The 27,702-nt window shown below is 42.8% G+C and overlaps 2 protein-coding genes across 5 annotated transcripts in view; both read right to left on the bottom strand.

Annotated features, from left to right (window-relative positions):
- MXRA8 (matrix remodeling associated 8) overlaps positions 1–18,379 on the bottom strand; it is a 33,507-nt gene extending 15,128 nt beyond the window's left edge. The window contains exons 1-2 of one of the 2 annotated variants that reach the window (XM_075172351.1): positions 18,202–18,379; positions 17,572–17,697 (exon numbers count right to left, since the gene is read on the bottom strand). In XM_075172351.1, the coding sequence (XP_075028452.1) occupies positions 17,572–17,697; positions 18,202–18,334 (259 nt within the window). In that variant the 5' untranslated portion in view covers positions 18,335–18,379. Of the gene's footprint in view, positions 1–4,991; positions 5,341–17,571; positions 17,698–18,201 lie in introns of those variants that run through there. The other variant, XM_075172352.1, reaches the window with a different exon arrangement.
- Positions 18,380–24,225: 5,846 nt separating this feature from the next.
- On the bottom strand, positions 24,226–27,695 carry AURKAIP1 (aurora kinase A interacting protein 1). 3 transcript variants are annotated; one of them, XM_075172354.1, is made up of 4 exons: positions 27,649–27,695; positions 27,033–27,121; positions 26,086–26,534; positions 24,226–25,143 (listed from the first exon to the last, which is right to left on the bottom strand). In XM_075172354.1, exons 2-4 carry the CDS (start codon positions 27,082–27,084, stop codon positions 25,036–25,038), a joined length of 609 nt encoding a protein of 202 aa, XP_075028455.1. In that variant the 5' UTR covers positions 27,085–27,121; positions 27,649–27,695; the 3' UTR covers positions 24,226–25,035. The 3 variants fall into 3 exon arrangements, with proteins under 3 accessions (XP_075028455.1, XP_075028456.1, XP_075028454.1); XM_075172355.1 differs by having other exon boundaries at positions 27,485–27,650; XM_075172353.1 differs by lacking the exon at positions 27,649–27,695 and adding an exon at positions 27,232–27,511.
- Positions 27,696–27,702: the final 7 nt, after the last annotated feature.

The following is a 27,702-nucleotide window of genomic DNA, read 5'->3' as shown; positions in this document are numbered from 1 at the left end:
GTGCTTCCAGAGTCTTGCATTACTGCTCATTAACAGCAAATTGATTTGGTGCTACAGAAACATCCTCTCCTGGCTCAGCAAGAGGAATGCATTTACTTTTCTCCTTTCCTCTTGCAAGTTAATGTAAAAAACATTGAGCCCAAATGCAGCATCATAAATCTAACAACTAACAAAAGTATCCACCTAAGCCTTCCAATATGCTCTGCTCAGCAGCCTCTCGCAGCCCTAAACTAACAATAGCACTAACCCCTAGTTTTGTATCTCTTAGCTGGCCCTCCTGGCACGGTAAGGACCACCCAGGCCCCAACTCTGGGGCTGTTTGCCAGGTTGGGCTGCTGGAGCCCTGTCAGCCAGCATTTCTCCAGCACACTTCCAAACACACCTCTCTGTAAAACAAGGAAGCGGTGAAGTTGTCTGTAATGTAACAGCTTTTAGATAAGAAAAGCTTATGTCTTGTGGGTTTTGACAGCTTCTTTTTCCCTCCACTCTTAAAGCTTCTGCTAGCAGCTCCCTAAGAAGCAGGGCAGGAGCACTGTCACTTACTTGACAATTATACTCCAGGGTCTTTCCAGGTCTGCCCCTTAGTGACCAGGAGCTGTTGCTTCCCATTGGGAACAGGGAAGAGTCTGTCGATGCCTCGCCTGCATTTTCCCATACTGCTATTTTGACTTGCTGAGTGTTGCCACGCAATGCTGAACGGCCCAGGGTTACAGTGACATTATGCACTAGAACAAAACCCATCCAAGATGAAGGCATAGTTAAGTGTTGCGTTGGAGTTCAGCACAGAGGCAGCCATGGAAGAGAAAGTGTCTGTGCACACTCACATGCACACACACAAATTCTGGACAGAAGCTTTGGGTCTGAAGCCTGCCCTCGGGTATCATTCATAGTCTCAGAGAAAGGGGTAGGTGCAAATATCAAAAACACAGTGGCATAGCAGCCAATAAGCAAAGTTCTAGAAGGGAAAGAAAGGACAAGTCTTTACAAGAGGCACGGGAATTCCTCAAGACAAAGAAGGAAGAACTGATTGTTCTGATTCCCCAGCAATGCTGGAAATCTGCACACATACATCAGGTCATGGATAAGACTCAAACTTATTTGACATGGCTGTAAATGAGATCACTTAGAAATCTAAGGAATCTGGAATGTCTCTGATCTCTTGTATGCCTGGAGAAAATGGAATTTAAAACAACTGACCTTCAATAACCTGAACATTAAGCAGTAGTTAAAAGAAGCAATAAGCCTTTATCTCTTTTCAGTCTCCTCCCTCTGCTATGAGACTTAGCTCTGCTACGTGAGACAAGCAGAGCAAACAAGACATGTCCCCCAGACACGCTTTTTGAAGTTATTGTTTGTATAACATCGTAGCTACTGAACAAAGGCAGAGATATATCCATAACCCAGCAAAGTTGACAGCTTATGAACTACAGGATTGGGGTAAAGTGGAAACAGTTATTTTGGTGAGTGGCACTTCCCAACCTGCAACTGTAAAATCAAGGAGTATTTATGCACCTAATAAAAGCTCAGATTTATGTAATCACAGGACTCCAGGACCTGAAGCTTCAAAACCACCAAATACCTCAATAGTTGTCAATACAGAACTCACTGTAGCTTTCATTTTAAAATTTCAAATTCCGTGTGATGGATAATCACTTTGTCCGATCTGAGTGATGTACCCACAAAAAGGCAACAAAAAGACAGCTATATGCTGTCCCCTGACATGTTCTGTGCAGACCCACCATGCCTCTCAGCAGGATCCCAGAAGTACTCTGCTGGTCCCACAATATAGGAAGAGGAAAACAGCCTGCAAAAGTGTTTCCTAATCCCTTGTAAAAGGCAGAGCCAGCTCTTACTTCTTGAATCCCATCCCCTTTTCAAGTAAAGAATTAAGCCACAAAAACTGCAGGCAAACTAGAAGTAAAAAGCTCAGGCTCTGAAAGACATCTTATATACTCGGAGCTCTCTAGGCAGTGTCCTTGGAGCAGTTCAAATAGAAAACTGTCCCTTGAGTCTTGCCTGAACAATACCACCACTTATCTCCTCCTGGAGATAGCACAGGTAGATGCATGTGCTAATGAAACCACTAAGTTCCCGTCTCATACTGGAGGATGAAAGACTACCACAGTAGAAAAGGAAACGGCAAACACCATTAAGCGGTAGCCTGAGTGCCAAGTGCCACATACGCTCCACAGGACGTGACAACACCAGCTCTACCTGAAGTGCTTCTGCTGAACTCAGGAAGAGCCTTGCCATTGATGTCAACAGAGTGAGGATAACCTGCCTGGAACAGTGCCTTACAATGCAATAAGCATCACTGAAGTCCAGACTGTAGCGGTGGGCAGAAAAGAAAACAAACTAAGTCATTGGAGACATCAGTGTCATAACCCACCAGGTGTGTGGGTTGAAACAACAGTCTGTGAGGTTGACACTCCGCTTGCCTAAGCAAGCTCAGCTCATTATTCCTTTGCACACCTTCTCTAGTATCTCCTGGTCCTTCTCAGCTTCTTTTCAGAAAAAGGAAGCAACATCACCTTTACATTAGGGGTACAGAGGGATGGTCTAGTTCTAGAGAAAGGACATGTTCTTCACGAAATCTGTGTCTTCATGAAAATGTGTCAGATTCCTTATTTCTCCCATAAATCCCATTGTCTGTGCAGGGGATTTAATGGTCTCTGTAGAGCCATTACACAATTATTGCAAAAACAGCAGCCTGTGCTACCAAGCTATTTCCAAATACTTTTGGAGAATGGCAGTGGCTCCATCCTGACTCTTTAGGGAACTGATCCAGCGTCTAAGAGGCCATAATGGCTTATGATGCAGTAACATCAAGATGACAGCTACACAAATGAGTTCAGCTCTCTTCTGGTAGCTATTTTTTTAAAACCCACTGACCAGTAACCAGCAGTCTGGGCCCATCTCGAAGAGGCGAAGGAGGGAGACAGCGAGCAATACAGTTCCACCTAGACATCTCCCATTCACCACCTGCCACTGCTGGCCTAGGACTGCAAGACTAAGCTTTTCAGTAAAACAAGGTTTCCCTTACAAAGCCAACCGATGGTCAAGGCAGGCTTTGAACAGGGCTTTTATCTAAGTCTCCATGTTTGTTTATTTTTAAAAGCTTCCTGGAACAACTTTCCCAACAGCAGTCTTCTGCTTTCAAAAAGGATGTCAGAACTGGAAAGCCCTTAACTACCCATCTAGTCGCAACAATTCCAACACCTCACTGCAGGTAGGAACATGCCCATGAATCGGCAAAAAGCAAGAATGTGCTGCCTCGGCAGAAAGGAAAAAGCCTTCTGTCTGTACAAGAATCCAATCGCCATCTTGGCCACTGCACAATCAGGATCCCTCACAAATTTGCCCTAACTTTCTCACAGACAGTTCAGATATTAGCTCAGCTTTATAAACCCTTCTCTTCTTTGTGTACTTCATGTTGGCTCTGGGCCCACAGAATAGTTTGTAGAGCCATTCCAAACACAGTGCTATTCCTCCCTGCAAGACATTAACACTTGAGGGTGTGGTTCCTCTCCAGAAAGGATCATCTCAGCAAATATGGAACGGCACAGATTTCCTCCCTTCTCCCCTTCCTGTCTTCACTCATCATGTTATAACCTGATTTGTGTGGGGATAGCAGGACTCAAACATCAGGGCTGCCCGGCATACGGACAGTTATGTCTCCAAAATACACCTGAAAAATGTCTGTCAGAGATCATCCGTCCTTAAGCTGGATACTGTTGCCTCTATGCGGCTCCCCACTGCTCTACAGCAACCCAACCTGCTATTCCTGCCCTGGGTGCTCCCCAAGCTCTGCCACCATGCTAAACCACACCGCGGAGTAGCTAGACTGGTTGGTGCTTCTGAAATACAAGATATGGCCTCTCCTCCTTCTCCAGGCTTAACCCACCCACCCACCCACCCAAGTTTTCTGAGCCACTTTAACCCTTCTGCCCCTATGACTGATCCCATATGTTGCCAATTCCTAAACCTTGCCTTGAGGCATTGCAAAACTGGGGATGATGTGGTGACATGGAAACTGGATTAATTAGGGACCAAACTGAGAACTCTTCAGCTTACTCCATCTACATACTGAGGCTCAGGTGGCTAGCCACAGCCTTTCATTAACAGGGCTGTGAAAGAGCAGGGGGGTCACCAGTCCCCAAAAAGCTTGTGCTCCTCAATTCCTACTGTCAGCACCCTGAATGAAGTCTCTCCATGCTGTTCTTGGAGCTGTAATTGGTCCTTTATTCATAGGTGCCCTCCTTAGAGCCCAAAGTGTTGCAAGTGTGGATTTGCTGGGGTTTTGCAGTTAGTCCTCAAATCTTCTCCTGCCATCCAACCTCACTGGGGTTTCTCTGTTTATCTTGGGGCCAGGCTCTCAGGACCCTGAATCTGCTTTCAGCTCTTACAGAAAACTTTGTGATTAAGGAAAAGGTACAAGCTATTCTGTTACTGTAAGCTCATCAGACTTGTCTTCATTCCTTTCTTGCACCTTATCCAAAAGTGAATTCCTAGGTCTCTGTCTTTATGCTGACAGGAACAACAACAACAAAAAAAAAACCCAAACAAACAACTTCAATTTTTTCCTCCATCCTGAACACTCACACACACACACGTACCAGCTGTTTCTGCCTCTTCAAAAGCATAAACTAACCTCGGATCATGTAAATCTAACTATGCAAGCTTTACTACACTCACATTCAAGCTTATTGTTTTTGAATTTGTTGATCAAGGAAACGGAGAGTAAAAAATAGATTGCACAAACATGCTGTTTGGAGTACCTCAAACATTTCTCCATTCTCTCCCCTTTCCTCTCCAAAAAGCATGAGAAATCCATGAGTCCCTCCCCTTGCAGACGAAAACACAGCTAACTTAGGAATCTGAACAAAATCTTACAAAGGTAACAGTTCAAAATCTTCTAGCTAACCACCAGCCCCGTCCTCTGCAGTTGAAATAAAAACCAGTAACATCATGCCAATCAGCTAGGAGCTTACTTTGCTGAAGCAAAATCTGCCACAGAAGGAGTTTTGCTAGTTGCTTCATTTCTTCAGCTTCTCCGTGTTTTCGTCTCTCTTGAAAAACAAGTTGAAGACTTTTTTTTTAACTTTTTTTTTTTTTGGTAACTGGAAAACACTATGACCTCATCAATTTACATCCAGAAAGCTGTGGACAGCAGCTCATATTCCGCAGAATTACTCCACCTACAACTTCCAACTCCCCACCTCCCCACTCTGCTCTCCCCCTACACTCATACTCCACCTCCTTCCTTTCCCTAACGCTTTCTGCACAATTACTACGAACACCCACTCTTCCCTTTCCCCTCCCTCTGGGACCTTCTGCTCTGCCCCTGACTTTCATGTAAAAGTTTTATCGGGTAAAGTTGGTCCCACACAGCTTTGGGCTCGCAAAACAATCTTTCTCCCTCCCCCTAGGGATGGAACTAATTTTCCTTGTGCTTTACTTGATCCAGCTGTTCCTTCCTTTGTTTGACACTCATCCAGCTGTCTGCTTGAGACTGGATTTATTCTGTTGCCTTCAGTGGTTTTTTGATCTTTGTCTCCTCATATGGTTTTACTTCAAGCTCAAGTCTCAGAAGACAACCTAGAAAACAATATTTACTCTGTCCTGTGATTTGTAAGCAAGGGCTTTACAGCAGCTATCTTAGCAAAAGGATAATAACAACAAAGACTGAATTTGTGGGAGCTTAGGGCAGTGCAGGGAAAAGAGCCTAGAACGCAACTAAAAGCCCCAGAATACAGCAATGTGGGAACAGGTTTCCCTGTCACAGAGGCCAGAACACGGAAAGCTGGGTCAGATTTAGAACTTCTGCTTTCAGCCCTTCATGCAAGAACTGAACTACGCTATAGTTGCTTGACCGGCACCAAGACAAACACACTGCAACACATCGCGGTAACCTTAACAACAGAAGACCTGATGCACTGCTCTTCTCCTTTGCATACTCGCAAGATAATAGCAGCCCTGATAGCTGTGCCAAGAGACAGCAACCACGTCAAGCAACGACTGAATTTTCAGCAGTCTTTGCTCAAGGGAAAGACTGTCGAATTACATTAACCAGTTCCTAAAGCCTGTACTGATGTATTTAACTGTGTTTCTATAATCCCCTTCACTGTGTCCCACAATGATTAGGAGTATTAATGCAGTCAGTTATTGAAAACAATCAATGACAAACAGCAGAGAAAGAAGCAGTAAATTCTTAAACTCCAAACACTGCTTCACAAAAGAAAATCGACATACAGCCTGTATACACTCACAGACCAGATAAAGTTCAGACCGCCTGAGTCAGCATCTGCAGATCAGAGACAGTCATTTTTTCCAGTTTAGGGGATTACTTCTTGAGATGCTGGGGGATGTTCAGACGGGACAGACTCCTGAAAACGGCAGGGCTAACCCAGCACGGAACGAAATCAAACTTTATCAGCTAACCTGAAGAGGGCAGCAACCTTCGCCGGCAGTGGGAACGGCCCAACCAGGCTGCTGGCTGAACCATTTAAAACAGGCCCTACACTGGTTTAAGTTAATGCTGCTGACTCTCTAAGCGTTAAGACATTTCTCTTCCACATCAATCCAAGTTTGAGTTCTGAAAAAAGCAATTCATTTCCAGTGGAAAAATTTATTTTCAAGCGGGACAAGATGGTAAAAGACACCGAGTCAGGGTATTCAACACCCTCTTCCATAAAGCGCCTTTGGATGTGGGTATGAAAGGCGTAAATGTTGCTTGAGACTTGGAATATGGCTCCATCTGAATCTGGCCTTCTGTAGGCCTAACAACCTAATCCATGCAGGTGACTGAATTAGCCAGGAGTCTTTTAATACAAGACTTGCAGGAATATTACATGAGTATAAAGTCAGGAAACAGTGTAGCTGCTGCTAATATATGTTAAAAAGTAAAATATGGTAAAGCTTTCTGTTTGCTTGCATTCTGTTGTTAGATTATTGTTGTTTATGGTTAACAGTGTTTAGTGGATTTAACAATACAATCACATTAGTCATCACGTGGAAAGTGTTGGGGAAAGGGAATTAAAACTTATCATTCTTAAATGTCCATCTGTAGAACAGAGCTAAATATATGTGGGGCTCTCATAGGAGAGCCTAAAAATACAAGCTAGTAGCCTTCCCATGGCACTACGTGGAGATAAACTTAATTGCTCCACTTGAATTTTTCTTTCTGACATTTTTCTGTACCGTCTAGTATACCAGAAGACAGATTTCCTCTATCCCAGAGGGGGCTGTGTTTCAGGAAAGAGGAGGGCATTATAATTATAACAAAAACCTAAATAAACATCTAAGTAATTATACTCTGCAACAAGGGAAACTTTGGAAACATCTAGACTAAATCAGATCAGAACTTCATCTAGTCCAGGATCCTGTCTCCAGCAGCAAAGAGAACCAGACACGTCCAAAGAAACTCCAAGAAACTGGAGCTATTATTATTAAATAATTTGACCATGAAAAAAGCCTACTGTTAACTCCAGCAGGTCTTCACGCAGTCCAAAACAGATCTAGATAACTGCTGGTTTGTTTCTAGTGAAAAGTTCTAAAATAACCCTTGGTAAGAACCCCACAAAATTTCACTGCGAACTTCAACCCTGTCATTTATATTAAGTGGGGAAGTCTGTGGATAATTACATACATACAGTCACTCACAGCCCAAGTTCCCACACTCATCAGCTGAGCTATGTCAATAGCCTGGATGTTGACACGTTCCACTTGTTCCAGTTGTAACCCTAATGCAAAAACATAGGCTTGTCTTTGCAAGCCTCAGACATTTGCATTAGTCCAATTCCATAACCACCTGCACGCAGCACAGGCTCCTACTACGCCATGTCCCTACGCTGAAAACCTGCTGCCAGATTCTCAGGCATCACAGCAAAGACAATACTGATCTACAGCAGCCGAGGTGCTGGCCTGCTGCTGAGCCAGCCTAGTGGAAGAAGGAGCCTTTCCTGTTGTCTCTGTCAGGCCAGGGAGCCAGACGAAAGGCTCAAATCTGACAGGCTTTTGTTCAGCTGCGTCATCAGAGCAGAGTCTGGAGAATGTTTGGCTGGGAGGCAAGAAGCTGTTCCCATCGCGCAGACAGCAAATACAGCACCCTCTCCTTCCCTTGGTTTCTCTCAACCACAGGCAGAACCTTCCAGGCTGCAATTCCAGGTTGCTTTTCCACCTTTCTGCCTCCTAGCTTTAGCACTGCAGAGGTTACTGGCTGTTTCTTGCATGACTTCTGGGATGGATGCAGATTGCTGTGGTTGCTGCTGTCATGAATTGGCTATTTCCTGACTGAAAGAAGCCAAGTTCAGGCTGAACCCACCGAAGTCTCCTAAAGAAAACCACCCACTGGAAGGAAAGAGCAACAGCTTCTCGGGGGTTCACAGTGAGAGGAGGAAAGGGACACAGGAGGCTATTTCACAGATCTTTGCCTTTTCCTCACTCTTCAATTCTGCACAGTCTCTAGTCAGCCCTGTCTTCTAGAGCTTTGCTAGTCCAAAGAGACCCTGGAAGGGCAGCTGTGTCAACATTTTGCCCAGTCAGGAGCTGAATTTTTAACTAGATTCTCCATGGAGGCTGGCCTGACCAGTGTTCCCTAGCCTTTCCCCTTCCTCACTCCCAGAGGTATGTTGGGTATTGATTCTCAAAACAAGAAGCATCCCTTAGCTGCCCACTGCGGCATATACAGCTGTCTACCCAGACCACAAATCCTGTCCAAAGAAAGCAAGTTCATCCATGCAAGGGAAAGGAACTTTCCAGCACCAACACAAGTGGTTTTGCTTCCTGGAGCTCTGCACCTGCCATCCTCATCACAGATCAGGCCAGCAGCGAGAAGAAAGGCTCCCATGTTTCCAGAGTCACCCCTATTTCAGATATGAAATATATGGCGATATGAAATAGATATTTCTATTTCAGATATGAAATGCTGGTGACTCAGGCGGAAAAGAAGCGCTGCCCAAAGACAGTGCAGGGGTCACAAGATTAATTGGCTTGTGGGAAACAATAATGGGCAAGCCATGTCTGCCAGGAAGTTCCCTCTTCCCGATCTCTTCCATTTTAACATTTTTGTTTTCCATGGCTGCAGGCTGCACTGAAAGACCCCCCAATATATCTGAATTGAAGACCACCAGTCTAGAAAAACTGAGCAAGTATCAGATCGGGAAGAAGGTCTGATGCCAAGAGGTACCCTCCATCCTTTTATTGCAATTTTGAGCACCATTAACCCTGGGAAGCAAGAGCGGAAGTGGCCACTTCCGCCCCATTTTCACAGCTATAAATATATGTAATGTATTAAAAAGGAATGCCAGGATTAACGCTCTGTTGACAAAAAGACACAAATTACAGTACAAGGCCTTATGTACAGGATTTGTCAACACTCCATGCTTATTACCAACACTCCGTGCTTATTACCAACAACTTCTTTAGATCTTCTTTAAATACAGGACCCGTAGTACTCTGCCATGATCAAAGGAAAAGAGAAAATATCTACCCATGAGCAGAAGCAAGGATAATTCCTAGAACTGAAAAGTAGTAGGGAATGCTACAGCTTGGGAATAAAGAGTGCTAATTGACTTTGGTACAGTGGCAAAGGTAGCAAGGATCCTGCAAAGCCAAAAACATAAGCAGAAATAGAGCTTTGCATGGAAACAGCAAAAGAGAGAAAGGCAGGGGTACTATAGTACAGGGTTAATGTGCACTGACACCATTTATCTTCTAGTGGGAATTGCTCAAATAAGCCTTGTCATGCCAGTAGTGTGATCAACCTGTAACACTCAGAGGGACAAATACACACCCATACTCATTCCCCGTTTCCAAGAAAGCTCTGGTGTGGGTAGGGGGAGCCTTCAGAGCTGCCTGTTGATGGAAAAGAGCAGAACCATGCGCATTACCAGAGGGTATGCGTTTTCCCGGGAGGCATCATTTGGTTGCAAAACTTTTCTTATTAAAATAAATCTTTCAGCTGCAATGAAACCCATAAGCAAGCCTGAAATAATGCAACTTGCAGCAAGAGCTGTGAACTAAAAGGACAAAACTGAAACCCAACCACAATAACAGGGCTGTCAAGTGAAGCCTGTCATTATTCCAGTGATGTAACAAGCCGCATACCTCTTACAGACCCAGCATTACAATGTTTGTTCCCTAGCCATAAATGCTAAAGCCCCTGATTTGCTTTCTCTGAAGAGCATATTCAGAATAACAAGTTGAGGGTCTGGCCAGATGTTTTTCTGCTTTGTTTTATTTCACTCGAGTCCACTGTGATCACCAGCCTGTGATGCAGTCACCAAACCAGCAGCTGAGGCAAATACACATGCCTAATGTATGAGAATGGCAGATCTCTGACACCCTTTATACTAGGCATGTATAAAACAACATCATAGCTAACAGTTAATAATACCCCTGGGACAACCCGTTTCCAGCAAAGAGAAGGGTGAAGTCCACAAAACCACCCCATAGTGGTACCGCAATGGTCTAAGCTATGCTATGCCCAAGCACTCCTGAAGCAAAATGAGAGGGTTGCCCAGGAACAGTGTTATTTGGGGGCTGTCCTTTGCAGGCAATTCCTCAGCTTCTTCCTGTCTTGGATCTCCAGCTGGAAAGCTCTATTCCCCTATGTGCCAAAGGCGCTGGAGCATAAATTAATTAATGTGAATGTCCAGGTATGCAAGATATTTAGTTAGGTGGAATCTTAAGAGGTTTTTGATTTTCTGCTTAATGCACTGAGCTTTGCAGCTTGCCTAGCAGAGACTTAGATATGCACAAATGAGGAGTTAAACTGTAGCATCCAAGCAGACTGCTCTCTTACTGAATCGATTAGTATGTGTGCATGTGTGTGTTTATATGTTCTTCCAGCACTGCTGTCCTCGTAACAGGTCAGAGAGCTCTGTCTGCATCTTTTGCCGTAAGGCACCTCTACAGCTCAGTGGTTTCTGTCGTCTAGCATCTTTGGATGGCACTATATTTAAACACCCCCTTTTGTTGGAAAGCAGTCAGCTTCAGATTCCTGGGATTCATCTCAAAACCATTAATAGAAACCAGTTACAAAAACAGAGAAATTGCCCAGGAAACCAACACAGATTTTTTTTTTTTCCAGACTGAAGCCTGAAGATTATTTTTCCAAGATAAAAATGCATTTTGGCGATTTTTCCACAACACGAAATCCAAAAAGCTGGGGAGAAAAGCCAAATGGATTTATGTGCCCAAAAAATCATCAGAGGCAGATACTTAGCAGGTATAACTCAGCAAGCTTATACTAACTACCATGGATCTATGTCAGTTTACACTTGCTAAGAATCTTCCTCATAAAACCTTGTGTTCCACAAACAACCTATCAGATCATTAATCCTACCACTAGAGACCTTTAGGTAATGGTGAAATTTGGTTACCCTTTTCATTAAAAGAAAAGAGAATGCAGAGTCTCCTCCTCTTGACCTTGTCTTTTCTGTAGATCCCACATAGCTGTGCTTCACCAGATGTTTTTTCTGGTGCTGCATAGATTTGCCTATTCATACAATGTCTCATGCCATTCATAACCTGTGAAAATCACCATCAAAGCCCTGTAAATAATAAATATTTTTGATAGCAAAAACAGTTCTTTTGAATCAGCATCAAATTCCACATTGTTCCAAATAAGCACCTGAATCAGATGCAGTTAGGCTAAATGTTAAGTTGGTTAAATCCGAATAAATCAATAAATGTTCTCAGTGAGGTGGTTGTTTTGGGGGTTTTTTGGTGGTTTTTTTTTTTTTTTTTAGATGGTATTTAATTTAAGCACAACCTCCTCAATCTCAGCAGGCAAAGACTTTGTCTAGGGTACCTGATCAAGGGAACACTTGAGTACTAGCCTCTACCTCCTCTATTACTTTCTTTTGAACTCATTTTCAGTTCACAAATCTTAATCGGGGTTTAAATCTACAGTCCCCTGCACTGTAGCAGTGCCTCCTATTACAGCTAAAGGAGTAGTTCCATTAGATGACAGTAATAATGGCCTGTGATCTTACAGCTAGGCTAGCCACAGAAACAGAATTCCACATGTGTGGCCAGCATTTTCTCAGATACCAAGTATCAAATTATTATTATATTTAATGATATCCACAGGCACCAACCATTATCAGGATCCCTTTGTGATAGAGAAGGTACATACAGAATCAAAGTCCTCACCCTAAAAAACCACTAACCAGTGAGAAATGGGAAAACAACAAGCAGCAAGCAAATCAGGAATGGAAATAGAGAGACAAAGAAGGACCTCACTGACATCCAGAAAGCAGGTGTAAATTATAGTTTTCTCTTAAGTTTAATATCTTAAGTTTAATATCTTTGGCATAAACCAAAGCGTGTAAAAAGGGAAATCTGGAAAATCAGTTCTTTATAAAAATAATTTCATTTTAGTTGAAAAAAAAAAAAAGGTTTAATTTTAAGTAGCTCGCCATGATTGTTTCAATTAAAATGTCTTTAAAAATAGACAACCCAAAAACACATTATATGTTTTTTTCTGGTCCCTCATTCATGTTTGCAAGGGACTTTTTATTGGTGGTATCACACTTGTGTTTATTTGTTCCACGTAGGCAAGGCTTTATATACAGCACAGGCAGCTTCTTGTAGGAGAAGTTTGTAGTCTAAACAGACAGGAGCAGGAGGGAGACATACAACACAAAAGGAAATGACTCACCCAAATTCACACCGCAGATCAGTGGCAGAATTAGGAATACAGCCCAGACCAGCTGCATGTCAGCCTCGTAGTACCCTACTCCCTAGACTGTGCGGCCTCTGTCCGCCCCGGGAGCCTAGAAAACCCTGGCACTACGTGAGGACGCACTGTGCACGTAAGACTGACAAGGAAGCAGACTGAAGGGCAGAGTTAGACAAAAATCTCTTTCCTGTCTTTCAGCTCTAGAAAGCTTCAACAATACATGGAACTCGGACATAATTTGGACAGAACCCTGATTTTTAACTTTACAATGTCCTGTTGCATCCCTCTTGCCTCTCAGATTTTTCCAGTATTCTGATTCCCTAGGACAAACAAGGGTCATTACTACCTGCTGCTTCTTTTCAGGAGACCGCAGTGAAATTATATTTTTTAAATTTTATTTTGTTTAAAATATTAAGTACTTATGTCCTAGTCTATTCTGAGAGCCAGTAGTGTCTTCAACACACAGAATTAAAAAAAAAAAAAGAAAAAAGCAGGTATGAGCTCAAAATCACTACATGAACCATGAAGTTCCTGAGGGGACGGAAAAATATGCAGATCTGAATTGGAGATACCATGAATCGTAACTTCAGGAGTTGGCTATATTCATGTATATGCATCTGCTAATCTTCCTCTAAAGTTCACAGTAGCAGCCAGCAACTGTGTGTTGCTAGGAAGCAGGGGGATTTTTTTCAGGGCTCCTGACAAGCTACCACTTGCAACTGAGTGCCCCAAAACTTCTAGATCTATACAGACAAATGATCCCCCCAAATTAACTTCTGAATATCAAGTGCCTGAGCCAGAAGGGTATCCAGCCTATGACACAGGACTGACTCACTCCCAAGGGAGCTGTGGTTCTATAGCTTCTTAGCTTTTTCAAATCCAACTGAAACCACTAGGCTCCCCTCCAGGGGATAGATACCTAGTACTGGTTCAATTTGGCAGATGGTAGACAGCACCGAGATTCAGGAGGAAATGATTGAGGGATCAAATCACCACTTTGAACATTTACTCAGCCAGTGTGTTTGTCTTAAGAAATGTGAGAGAAGGCAGCAGCTCAGAACTGTGACATTCCACCTGGCTGTTACTCATCCACTTTCTAAATTCCAGAAAAAAGGCACCAGACAGGCAGACCTGGGTCCCATCTTTCAGTTCAGCAACACTCCTCTGTAAGGAACAGGCCTGCACTTGGCGCACTTTTTCATTCCAGATCTCAAGTTTACATGGAAGTTGTTAATCCTACACAAGGAAGGTAGGCTCTGAGGACGAGAGGGGAGAAGTGACCGGACCAAGGGCCACTGAAGAACAGCGTCCAGAAATCCTGCATCACTGGCCAGTACTCCGACTCACTCACATGCCCCTTGAGCACGCCTAGCAGGCTGACCACGCCATAGTCCTGGCTGACCGTGAACACAGCACAACCAGAACCTCACTCCTTCCATTCTCACCGCCGCAGAATGACATCCTAGCAGGCTCTGGCTGTACTGCCAAAACTTTATGATGGGACACTCATCAACACGAGGCTGGCGGTGGTACAGACGTTACAGCGTTTTCAGGCCCTGATTGCAAGATAGATCACCAAGAAGCCCTGTGCTTCTGCTCTCCTTTATCAGAGACAAGAAGAACATCCAGGTCCGAACCTAAAAGCACTCTGGAAGAGGAAGGAGGATGAGGAAGATTTGTATACACTTAAACAGGATTCGATGCCAAAATTGTTATTGCCTAACTCCCCATTTCTGTTTGTCTTTCTCACAAGTAACCTGCTAAGCTGCCATGCCAGAACAAAATTGAAAGCAGTGATCGCTCATTAACAGCACTGATTCAGTGCTAGCGGAGAGGACTAGGCAGAGAGCCTTTTCCAGAGCAGTTCTCCAGCAGTCTCTCACGCAGGCAGCAGTAGATCAGGTTTCTCTAGCATGGGAAAAGCTTAAGCCACAAGCACACAGCACTGTTTATTTCTGTGAAGAACCAAAAAGTTCTGAGAGTACTCAGGGAGCAGACACATTTAGCTGAGAGATGCCATTTTGTGTCCCCTTTCTGACCATCAGCATTGTGCCTCAAACCACATCTTTCAGTCTTGCTGTACATGGGAACAGTGTTCTGGTACTATGAGCTTTTGAAGGGAAACTCCATTCCTCACACTAATTGCAGCCCATCTGTTGCATCCGCCTAAAATAATTAAGCAGTGAGATTCCAGGCACAGCATCTTATTTTGAGATCAGAAATTACTGGGAAAGAGTGGAAAAATTAATAGGTTGGCTCTGAAAGGGGTGCTCAAAGGTTGCCTCCCAGAGAGTTTTATTATTTACCTCAGGTTTGCAGGCCATTTCATTTAAAATAAAAATACTTTGGCTGAAAGGAGATTGCTTTCCATAATGCAATATAATCCTGCTGCCAAATTTAGACACACAAACACGGAGCCTGGCCAACTTTTAAGGGCAGTCTATGTGAATTGTGTATTTGCTCTAGATCAAACCAAGAGGACTCTGGCAACCATAACTTTAGCTAAAGAAAACAGGGTGCTGCTTGCTTTGCCTCCTTCAGAAATCAGGTGTTCTATTTCTGCATACAAAACTACTTGCTTGAACCAGCATTGCTCCTTCTATCCAGAGATCTGAGTAGTATATTACAGTACTAAATTTAACTTTCTACCACCCTTTTGAGAAGAAAAGGATCTTCATCCCCTTTAAGAAAGAGAGAAAAACGAGAAACGAAATTTTTTAGTATCTTGCCAAATGCCACAGAGGAAATGTCAGAGCTCAGAAGTTCCTGGCTCCTCATTTCTTATTATATCTTAAATAATACAATAATCCCAGCTAAACTTTCAGTTTAACCTTTCAGTCTTCTCTAGTCTCTGAAGATTTCTTACTCTAATAAGCATCATTACTATCCTTTTCTTAGATGAAGTCAACCGATAGCTCTGAGGTGCTTTTTTACCTGCTCATTAAGCGTAAACACCAACAGAGAGTAGCCAGCCATCAATGAAGAAATTAACACTATTTGGAAGTTAGTGCATCCTCTGAAAAGTGCTATTTATGAAAAATGGTTGAAAAGCACACAATTCTGCCTAATTTTTCCTGCAAAAACTGCCTGCTGTTCAAGTGGCCCTTGAGGAGTTATGGAAGAGTGAAATACGATGATTCTAGCAAAATTACCTTCAACAGACAGGTCCAGAGGGAATGGTTTAGCTGAAGAAAATACAGATCCTGTAAATTTATAGAAACTTGGCTCTTTACAGTCACAGATAATGAGGTGCTCTTGACAGAACCACAGCTGAGAAGGCTGCTCCTTTGGTACTTCTTGGCTCCATAAAATAATATGGTACTTGAATATGCGAGTAGAGGGGTGAGTCTCTCAGTTACTGTGCAGAACAGTAAGTAAAAGCATCCCTCCAAAGCACACTAAGCCAGTATTAGCTGTTACCACTTTCGCGTGAAACTGAAGGAACATTTCCATAGCGCCTTCACCCAAAATGCCAAAGCACTTTTCAAAATTATCACATTCACCCATGACAAGAATGTAATTCCGCCATTCTGGAGTGGAACATGGCAGGTGCTTCACAAAACAAAATCCACTATGTAATAGTTTAGGGCAGAGGAAAGAAAGGATATAAACTTGGAGACCCTGCCTCACACACCCCTTTCTAACCTAACCTGATTGTGAAATCAGCAATTACTCCCAAAGACTCAAACACCTAATTCTACCCTTTAGTAAAAGTCACAGCTTCCATCATTGCATGAGTTCCCTTCTTATTCATGACAGAGCTGATACTTGCAGGGGAAAACTGCACTTCTGGTTTTGGTTTGTTTGGTAGGGTTTTTTTTTTGTTTGGTGGATTTTTTTTCAAAGAACATTGCTAAAGGTCTCTTGAACATCAAAGACAAAAGGGAAAAAGCTTCTCACATCAAACATACCACACCCCTTCAGTGCAGCTTACAGGACCCTGAGACACAGACACTGAGCTGCATTAAGGGAAAGAAATGATCACTCAGTAGGATCCAGCCAAAGTTATGCGTGCCTCTAAGCTGATTTTGACCTACTCCAGGCTGGAATACACAGCAAACAAACTGGCTTTCCCCTTGCTGGTTTTAAGCTTTGTGCAATAGCCCTTTCGAATGGAAGAGGACAACTCCGCCTCGGGAGCAACAGAGCAGATCTCATTCCTCTCTCCAAGCATATACCTGAAACCTGAGTGCTAACGTTGAGTTAATTCCCAGGCGGACACACAACAGAAAGCTTTGCCTGGAGCGGATTTGTACCAGTGCCCAGTTTATGGCATACATACTTTTTACTGCTCTATCCCAGTCCAGCGCCTCACAGCTATGCAGAACAGCACAAGCTTGCAGAGCTCTGCAGAGCCATGGAACCTGTCATCCCCCTCAACAGCCTGTGTATGCTTGAGTAACAGAAACCATCTCAAGAAGGGGGAAAAAACCAAACAAAACCAACAATGCAAAAAAACCAGTAAAGCTCATTTAGAGTTCCCACTCCAACTTGGGGAGCAGCCCCGTGACACCGAATACGGTAATGCATATTCCTCCATCAGTACGACGTGGAAATGTTCAAGTTACTTTAGCCTAGCAGCCGTACTCCAGAAGCAGCTGTCCCTACACTGAAAGCTACATACGTGTATTTTTATTTGCTCTCCTTTCCGCTCCCCAGCTCCATTTCATAATTAGAAATCACTCAAGGAGAAGGTGTGGCACCCAAGGCAAGATATCAAGATTGTTATTTTCCGCTCACTTTCTTTCCACAGTCCCAGGTTTTTGCATAAATTGCTTGTGAGAGAAAGCCTTTCCTGTCTTTCTGAGGGCTACAACCCTCTCCCCTTCCCCAAGGAATGGATGATGTTATCAAAAAGTAGGACACATTCAGCTCTGTCCTACCTTCCGATGGGCCTGCAGCAGAAGTTCTCACAGATGGCAGGATGCCCATACTAATACAGGCCATTCTCCCAATCACAAAGACAGTAAAATTAGGCACTGAGTTCTCTGGAGGATGCCCATTCAAACCTAGGGAAAGCAACAGAAAAGATCATATGCAGCAGCATCTTCTGGACGGTAAGTGAAACAATATGAACGGTCAGGGAAGCCAAATCAAGGCCTGCCAAGCCTGGGTGACCAGTCACAGGTTCTGCCTTCAGGATGTACCTGCTGATTCTGCTGCTGGACAGACTCCAGCTGGCTGTTCCGTAATGAAAAGCTGCCTCAGTGCTGACAGCAGCGAAAACCAGCTGTCAGTAGAGGAAACGGCTCTGACTCAAATGCACCCAGGGAATGGAGCTGGTGAGTAACGTGGTGCTGTTTACACATAGTCACACTGCTGACTATAACTGTTGTAGTTTCTTCTACCAGTTTTTTGGGGTTTTTTTTGGCACATTCTTCTATGACTGCTTATTCTTCAAGCTTAACCAATTCCTCACTGGCTGGTGATAAAGCTCAGCCAGAAGCATCATGCCATGAATTGTTAATTCCTTTAATATAAACCTGACAAATTCCAAGCTATTAGTTTTTTACCTGATGTGCTGACTCCTTGTTCAGGACTCCACATCCTTGTCTTAACACCAATCACTCTGCAAGTGGTTATGGGACTCTGCAGTGCTTGCAGCTGCTGAGAGGCTCCAGGAGTGTTTTCTCCAGACCTAGACATACCAAAGGCAATGACACTCCCTCAGCGCAAGACCTGCCTGATCAGCACCAATCTTCTTTATTGAACAAGTGAAAAAATTCATTTTTGACCAATATTTCATGTTATTTTTCTACTTTAAACAAAATTTTAGCCACATTTCCTAAGGAGACAAGGCACATGCAGTTATATGATCCCACTGTGCATTCAATCTCCTCCTCTTTCCCATTATTTTGAAATACAATAGCTAATTTCAGCCACATTCGAGAGTAGAGGAAAAGTCTCATGGTTTTATAGTTCTTACAAGTTTTGTAACTAGCATAACAGAGGAAAGATGCATTAGTGCCCATGCAGTGAACAAGACTAAAAAACTCAGTCTTATTTCAGGGAATTGACACAGGAGTGATGTATCAGATGGTCGTCTTAGACTCACAGAGCTCCTTATTTCAGTTTTGTTCCTCTGTCTTACGGGGAAAGGCAAGCAAGAATGGATACTTCACAGGAAAGCCAGCATACTCTGTTTGCTTGAAGCTAGCTCAGATGTCTACAAGAGCTACAGTTACTGATTTTTTTTTTTTTTTAAATTTAAAATCAGTAGGAAAAGCAAAACCCACTTTTCAAAACCATTTCAGTTCTGCAAATGCAATGCTCCAGGTTAACTACAGAGTGCTGTTATTTTTGGAGAGTAACTGACCAGGCTCAGCCCAAGCGAACCCAAACCAGGATGTTTTCACAGTCAGAAGAGAAATGCCAACAGCAGAACAGCATGCATGGTGAAAAGAAAAGATGTAATTTTAGTTCTCCACAGGTGCTGTTTGCAAGATCAATAAGATCGCATCAGCCAGACTTTCAGCTAGTGTAAACAAGCACGGTTTATTAACTTTGGAATACATGGGCTGGGGTTCACACCCTCTGAAGTAGAGCTGGCTTCGTATTTTGAGAAGGACCAAGTCAGAGCTACTGAAGCCAATGTACATACACCAACTTATCCTAGGTAACATTTTGACAGTTTTTAATATGAAAATACTATTTAATATGGGTATTAGCTCACCAGAGTAAAGGTACACATTGTTTCTGCTCAGGCAATGGTAGTCAGAAGGTCCTATTAACCCCCTGAAAGGTGTGTTTTGTACACCAGATACTCATAAACATTCCCCGACATGGGCTAACATGTACTCCTTTTAAGACTGGTCTTGAGTTTACTAATGGAAGAAAGAACAATAGTTCCCACAATACAGACATAAAAAGAAATTGGGCTTCCGGTGCCAGAGTTATGGTACGCAGAGAAATCCTCCTGCAGCAAAGGAGAAGGCGTCACCCCTGCCCTCTCCCTCTGATGTAGAAAAACCAAAAAACCCCAAAACAACAAACAAAAAAAACCCACCACACAACCAAAAACCCAACCAACAAAGAAAAACCCACAAAAACCAAGAAACAAACAAAAACCACAAACAAACAAACCAACCCAAACACCACCACAAAAAAATCACACTCAAAAAAAAAAAAAAAAAAGAAAAAACAGGTTCTTGGGCACACTACCTATCAGGAGCCAATACAACAGTAACATGAAGAATATTTCTCTTTACATTTGCTGCTACAGTTGTGTGCAGCCAGGTTTAGTGAGCACCCCACAGCCTGTCCTCAGCACTTCAACACACACGTGCCTGCTCCCATGAAATCATAGTTGAAAACACTGTGAACAAACTCTTTCAGTCTGGACCCTTTCAGGGTGACAGTCCATCAGCCTAACAAAATCTGACTGTCTGGGTAATACCAACAATTTTTTTTCCAGGCTACCCATGCTTTAGGATTTAAGGACACTCAAACCTTTTGCAAGTCTACAAACAGCCTCAATTCAGATTAGCGTTTCCCTTCAATGTAAAGTCTTCGGTCCCATTACAACCTATGCAGCTCCCGGTTTGAATCAGCTTCAGGTCTGGTCTCAGGAGCAGAAGAAGCCATCATTACATTCCCCTCCATTTCCTCTCCACATGACTCCTTCCTGGACAGTCAGCAAACGGTCCTTCTGCCTCTGCCAAGGACAGCATGGAGAGGGCATCCATGAGCTCAGACTCATTGTCTGCATGACCTCAGGGCTGCTTTAATAGCTAGCAGACTATCCAACATGCTTTGTAGGGTAAGCGCAAGATTTCCAAAGGAAAGGAATATCTTGTATTGGCTGCTGGACTTTCCCTTTTCCTATGACAAACTCAAGTTGAATAGAATTAATTTGAAGCGAGCCAAAACTACAGCAGACAATTACCAAGAAGCCTGTTTCTGTGGAGAACTGGAGCAAAGAGCTGCCATATAGAGCCAAAATCTCTTCCATAGACTCCAGACCATCAGAGATGCTATGGTTAACTGTTTTTGTGCATGAAGAGGTTAAGACAAATTGCTAAACTGCTGCAATTTACACACACTTTAAATGGTTCTACTTTACATCTATTCGGGGCTCAATCCTTGTTATCAAAGGGACCAACCTTCTTGGCTTCCTCATTTGCATTGAAATAGGATTGACATCTCCGTGGGGTTGCTATCTTTATAAAAAGGTAATTGAAATAAATTATCTACTCCCCATCAGTATCACAGATCTCCTGCTTCAGCATTATTTCTAAAAAAATCTCTTGCCAATATCTCGTCTCTACCACTGTGGACCACTAAGCAATCGTCTAGATATGCAAAGCACTGGCAGTTGATCCAGGCTTTTCCACCCCTGCGCCAAGCAAACCTATCTTGGATTATGTTAGACAACACAATAGTCAAGGAAAAGCTTCAGCAAAGAGTTCTTTTGCATTGCTCCCTTTCCCATATATAATCAGGCCCGATTCTCAGCTGTCCAAGTGAGTGTAATTCCAGTGCATACAGAAGACTAAGTATGGTTGGATGCAAATCTCGCCACTGACCATTTGTAAGTTACATTGGGTTCGTTTGTGTGGATGAAAGAACTGTTATCTTATGTTCAGAATCCTCTAAAAAGCTTCAAGAATCCATACTGATGCAATTGAACCACACATTTTCTAGAGAAGACTCCTGAAAATGCATTTAATTCCTACCCTAGTAAGAAACATTGCTATCCAGGTCAAGGAGACAACTAAAATCTCAAGTTTACCAGCAACCATTATTTGCTAGCATTAGAAAGAAATGGTATTTCTGCTACATCTATGTCAGAATTCCACTACCACCATGTTGCTGGGTTTTGACCTTTCCAAAAGGGAGAACACCCTCTGAGTTTGCAATGTGATGCTTTGGCTAAGAGAAACAAAATTCAGAACTTTCATCCCTTCCGAGTCATCTGACTTCCTATTTTAGAGCCAACTCATTTCAGCACAAACCTGATCACTGTGATAAAACTACCAAACTTGATGTTTTGTTCAGCTAACTGAGCTTGCTGTCTGTATTCAAGTGCATGCAATCCAAGAATTAGGGATGTAAGCATGAGTGTAATTGGCTTTATATTCCAATTTTGAGGCACCTTTCCAGACCAATGACTGCCAGGCAGTTTCAAACATAGAATCACCATCCCACTGAATATCTTCAGTCTCTCTAATCAGAGCATGAATTCCTCTAGCAACCTCCTGCTGACTTTCAACCATTTCCTCTCCGAACAGCAGAATAATAAGGAGATGAAGGAGAAACCTTCAAGTCTTAAATATTTTGAGAATTGTAAAAGTCAAATCTTTCCTGTTCGCAGCCTTTTTTTTCCTACCACAGCTACATATGCACATACACATATACATTTACTAAGTGTGCAGGTATGCACATATTTTGGAGGAACAGCAACTCATAATAAAGCTTTGTGAATAGTATATTATGTACTCGTGCTCCCCCTACAGAAAAATAGATGCAGCTTTCATCTATCTGATTCTCCCTGTTTAGCAAAATGAGAGAAAGAGAGCGTAAAATTGCATCCTGTGGTCAAGAGAGTTAAAGCAACTTGATACAACCCTAGTATCTATTATCTGATTAGTGCCACGTAAGACAGAGAGCCTTTGCAGTATCTGCCACAAAGAAAATACAAATCCTGAGACATGCTTTGAGGTACTTCAGCAGAAAGGAATATAGCATTTATATGACTAAGACTGGCAGTAACTGCCATGGATGGTTTACAGACACTTTTGTAAATTACACAGTAGTTCCAGACTTCTATACATGCTTGTATAATTATGTCTAATAGATGTAAAAGTAATGACTACTCTTGGCAGACTACAATTTGGAGGACTGGACTACTACTTAGAGAGCATACCATTTAATAAGCTGCTTTAATTCGTGGAGACTTGCAATTCACCACACAAGTACCCTAATGTAACACGATCATTGCCATAGTACAAGAGTTCACTTGCACTGGAACATCACAAGGTACTGAATGATTATGCTTTGCAATTCCCACTATTTCAATAATTCTCTTTTCTAGTTACTATCCCAACGTAAAAACAAGTTGGAGAGCAAGGTGGTGCTGCTGATCCAGGAAAATGGCATACAAAGTTCTCTGCCTGCATGATCCCAGCAGACATGAGTACAACGGACGAGTTTGTGATCTACAGTCACAACACGAGCAAGAGAGGTTTTATGTCAAAGTAGAGAGAGATAAAATCAACCTAAGCCCTAGTGGAAAAAAATGGGTAACATACCCTTGGGCAATTTGTAGATTTAGAGACTACAACAGACAACAAAGATGCAAGTTACAGGATTAACTAAGACAAAAAGAGAATCAAGGAAGAATAAACCTCAAAACTGGAATCAGAGGTACAGCACTGATAAATGAGCAGGGCATGCTACTGCTGTCTTTTATAAAGTCTTTCGCTATATGTAATTCCAAAGGCATCCCAACTTTTCAGCAGCCAACAATCTCCTGGAAATGTGCAAACTGATTACCATTTTTCCCTCAGCAGAAAAACAGCAAGCTTGGATGAAGAGCCAATAAGAGAACCATAGTACTGACAGAGCACAACAATGCTGGCATAAGGGCTCTTAAAACAAGCATGACTGGGGAAAAAAGACATGGACCTGACTTCAAAGGTGCTAATCCTCTCAGCCCCAGCCTTTCATCTATGCACCTTTGTGCAGGGAATGCGTATTGATATTTCAGAAACACTTAGATGCACTCTGCATATTTAACAAACTTGTAAGCCAGAATCAACACTCAATCTTCTCTTGCTTGGTGAGTTTCTAAGGCTCACGGCTAGACATCCTCCTCTTCGTCGAAATCCTGACAATAAGCTGAAGGAAAGAGTCCTACTGGTCTTGGTTAAAAGCAACTGCAGCCTATTTAAAGCACAAAAAGGATGGAACATCTTTTTAATTTTTTTGATCAAAGTTGCCTACTGTTAACAGATGGTTTGGAAAAAAAGAACTATAACAATGTGCTAACCACATGTTTCTACAGGACTTCAATGCAATTCTCAGAATGCCAACAGTTCTCTAGCAAGATTAATCAATTTTTAAATGTGAGTGTACCCTTTCCTTAAAATACCGACATAAGAGCCAGCTAGCTTCTACATTAATGCCTAAGGAGTTGCAGAGGCTTTGAATTTACTGCCACCTGGTGACAAAAACAGCAGGGAGCCATACACAGAACCTCAGACACGTTCACGGCGTGCGAGGAGTCACCTGTCCTTCCTGCAGCGAGACTCAACTGTACCTTGTAGCAATGAGTTTCACAGATTATTTTTTTCTTCCCTTTCAGTTTAGTTTGCTCCTAGCAGATAAAAGGGAATGCATTTTCAGGGTAGCTTCCCTGTATGCTGCAGAATGACGAGCCTAAAGGAGCTCATTCTTTTTCTCTCCGTTCTCTCAGAGGTCAGTCCACCCCATTTATTTGCTAGAATACAGACAGGGAAGAGCTAAATCACACAGAAGAGAAGTTAACTGCCTCAAACAGAAAAATCAAAAGCAGAACCCAAAACAGAACCCAGATATAAAGTCCTCTGTCAGGGTTTATTTTAAACATCTATATTTGTTACAGCTTCCATGACTCTCTTCAATCATGTAAAACCAGGTGATTACAACATGGTTGTCTCGGGCACAAAAAAGTTTTTGTAGTTAATGAATAACTAGCTCTGAACTTTTACTGATACCTGTATCTGGATGTTCCGTATGACAGGGGTCAATCGTAGAAAAAATCAACAATTTTTTATTAGCACAAAACAAAACAGAAAAAATAAATATGACTTTTAAGGATGCTAATACAATGTCTAAGGCACATGCACACTGAGGCTTCAGATAAGTGAAAATTAAAGCTTTTGCAGATATATTCTATGGAATTCTGATCCAATTCCTATTTCACCATAAGTCTTAGTAAACACCAGCCCTTCTTTAGTAAAACTATGAAAGAATGTGATTCTGAAAAGAACTTTTCAAAATGCTTGTGTCTTACATACTACCAGAAGAATTCTTTCACTTATCCCACCTCCCACAACTGACTGTTCTTATAGTACATCATTCTGTCTAATCTTAAATAGCAACTTCAGAAATTCAGCTCAGACATACAGTTGGGGGCAGCAGCACAGGACCATACACAGCAGCGCCAAGTCACTATACAAGAGCTCACACTATTCTTTTGAGGAGGAAAAGCACATTGCTGTCAGATTTGCCCTTGGAAAACTGCTCACCAAGACTGAAAGTTTCCTCCTACTAATTTCATCACACTCAGAAAAAGGTTAAATGTAATCCACGTACTTAAATATTTTTTAATTACAATTACAGGTTAAAACTCATTACAAGTGTTTTTATCGCTTCGAACTTTTCAGAAATATCTTGGGTGTTTGCCATCCCGCAGGAGGATTTTTCAAACCAGCTCTTTTCCAGATGCGCTCCAAATCTTTCTCAAATTTTATCTAAAACAGGAAAAAAAAAAAAAAAAGAAAGAAAAAATGGTAACATAGCTCAGAAGCAACACTCAAGTATTCAGTCACTGCCCGTGTGTTCCAAGGAGAATCTAGGTATAACGCACACAAGGGAAACAAATGCTTTTAAGTAAGCAGCTTGCTCCAAGTGTCAAAATAGTTATCCTTACTGCAGAAAATACATTAAAATGCACAAGCATTATTTTAAAAGTCCTGCGCGAGGAAAACTGAGAAGATGGAAAATGAAACTGTAAGAAAATTAAGAGGATTTCCTCATCATAAAGTGTTCAACACAGCTTCCTACAAATCTGAAGAAATGGAATTACAATTAACCCCAATTTGCATCTAGGCAAGGTGAAAATTACCAGAGAATGAACTAAACTATATCATAGCAAACCTAACAGACTACTGAAAGGTAGTGTTGAATGAGAACGTCTACAGCTTGAATGAAGGCCCATGTCTTTCCTCACCCCTTCTGTTAAAGGAAGTAAAAGGCTTCTATATAGAAAAAGGCAATAGGAAGCACTTCAGGATGTTGGCAAGACAGGAAAGAAATTAAGATTAAACCAGTCTCCCTGATATAATGCAGACACGTGAATTAATCTTTCACACAAACGCTAAAATTCTTCTCCCTTAATCACATATATTTCTAAGTTACTGTCACGCAAGAAAAATTACGCCTAGTAACTATCACACATCTATGTTTACAACCACAGAAATATTCTAAATTACAGCTTCTGAAGATGTACAAGTGAAACACAACACAAAAAAAGCTATTGTACCAGCAAATACTGAATTCATTAAGGCTTTCCGAGCTGCTGCCATTTTTCCCCAAATCAATTCTGCCTAAAAACATCATCCGATACCCAAACAGAGGCCAGTTTGAGAAGTGGGCACATTTATGTCAAGAAGTTCTCTCTACCCTGAGCTTACCTGACGTTTCTTTTTGCGACCTTCCTTTATCCTCCTTCGTACAAACTTTCTTCGCTTTAGCAGCTTTTTGAACTTGTGCCGATTCATTTTCCTTCTGCGAATCTTCAAAACATTCTTACATTGAAGCTTGTTGCTAAGTGTTCCTTCTCCTTCCTCCACATCAGCTCCCTCATCAGACGGGGGACAGTCATATCGCTGGAGAGGTTCATAACCCACTTCTTCACGAGCATTGAGGACTTCTGCTTTAGGAAGGGAGTATCTAACTGTCAGCCAGCTTTCCAAGGGGCTGATGGAAAGTTTTCTGGGGATCAGCATCTCTTCCAGTTCAGGGTCCAGAGCATACCACTGCTGAGGTTGGGCTCCATTCTTGTTAGGTGGCTGGGTGCTATAGTGCGCAGATGTAGAGTGACAGCAAAGAAAGGAAGACACTGACCTTGGCAAAAGGTGGCCTTTGAGAAGAAAAGAATTTCACTTAAGAGGCAGAATTTTCAAACAGTATCTGAAGAAAAGCTCTGCCCGGCTCTCAAACCACCAGACAACTGTGGCCAGAATAATCTAATAAAGGAAGCTGCTTACAAAAATTCCCATCACAAAAGCAAGAAAGTCTTTTTTAATTTTAATTTAATTATGTTGCTGTAACACCACCTGCTAAAAATACATCATACAATATTTTACTGTGTAAACTGTGTAAGTGCAATTTGGAATGGCTAGGAACTGTTCGCTGTATTAAGCCTTTCTGCTGCTAAGGAATCTCCTCCTAAGCTTCAAAGAGATCAAATCAGAGCTACACAACATGACAGAATAGATCAGAGACATAATAACATTCGACAACCACTGAATCAACAACAGCCTCACCACTCTTGCACTGCTTGCTGGAGAAGAAATTTCTGGGAACCTAATTACCCCAGGAAAAAAACAGAAAACTAGGTCACACAACATCTGTTTACCTGCAATTCGTGAAGCCTTCAGGAACTGGGAAGTCAGCTGTGATATTAACATAGTTTTTCACTTTGTTCACTGTCAGAGCCAGTAATGACTGTTAAAATAAGAACATTTATTCAATGAGGCAAACATGTTGTTTAAAAAAATCCTCTATATTTAACCCAAAACCCCAAAAAGATGGGCTGAGCACCCTCCTCGTTTTACCAACGCGCTGTCCGATGTTGCTGTAGGCGCCTGGCCCACAAGCACTGGTGTAGCTCAGCTGCAGAGGTGATTAATAAAGCTTCGGCTGTCCCCGGTTTAAAAATAAGGCAGCTTCAGCCGAGTCCCACTGGCACGCTTCTGCCCAGCTCAGCGCGAAGGCGTTGCTTCCACAGCAGAACCCAGAGCGCGAAAAAGGCGCCCGCTGCCCTCAGGCCCTGAGGAACAGCCGCGCGGCCTAACGAAGGACCGTTACCGACGCGGGCCGGACCGCAGCCCTGCGCTCGGCGGGCAGCCTCCCTCTCCGCAGCCCGGCCAGCAAGCCCCGCCACCGCCCCGCTCCCGAGGCGCGGCCCGCAGCGGGCTGCCAGGCTCCCCGCGCCGGCCCGTCCCTCACGCCGGCCGCCCGCCATCACTCACCCTCCCCGCCCGCCTCTACCCCGGAACTTCCGGCGGCCGCCGGGCAGCGCGGGC

This window comes from Calonectris borealis, chromosome 23 (assembly GCF_964195595.1).
Source record: "Calonectris borealis chromosome 23, bCalBor7.hap1.2, whole genome shotgun sequence".
NCBI lineage: Eukaryota > Metazoa > Chordata > Aves > Procellariiformes > Procellariidae > Calonectris > Calonectris borealis.
This window is presented reverse-complemented; position numbering and strand designations above follow the sequence as displayed.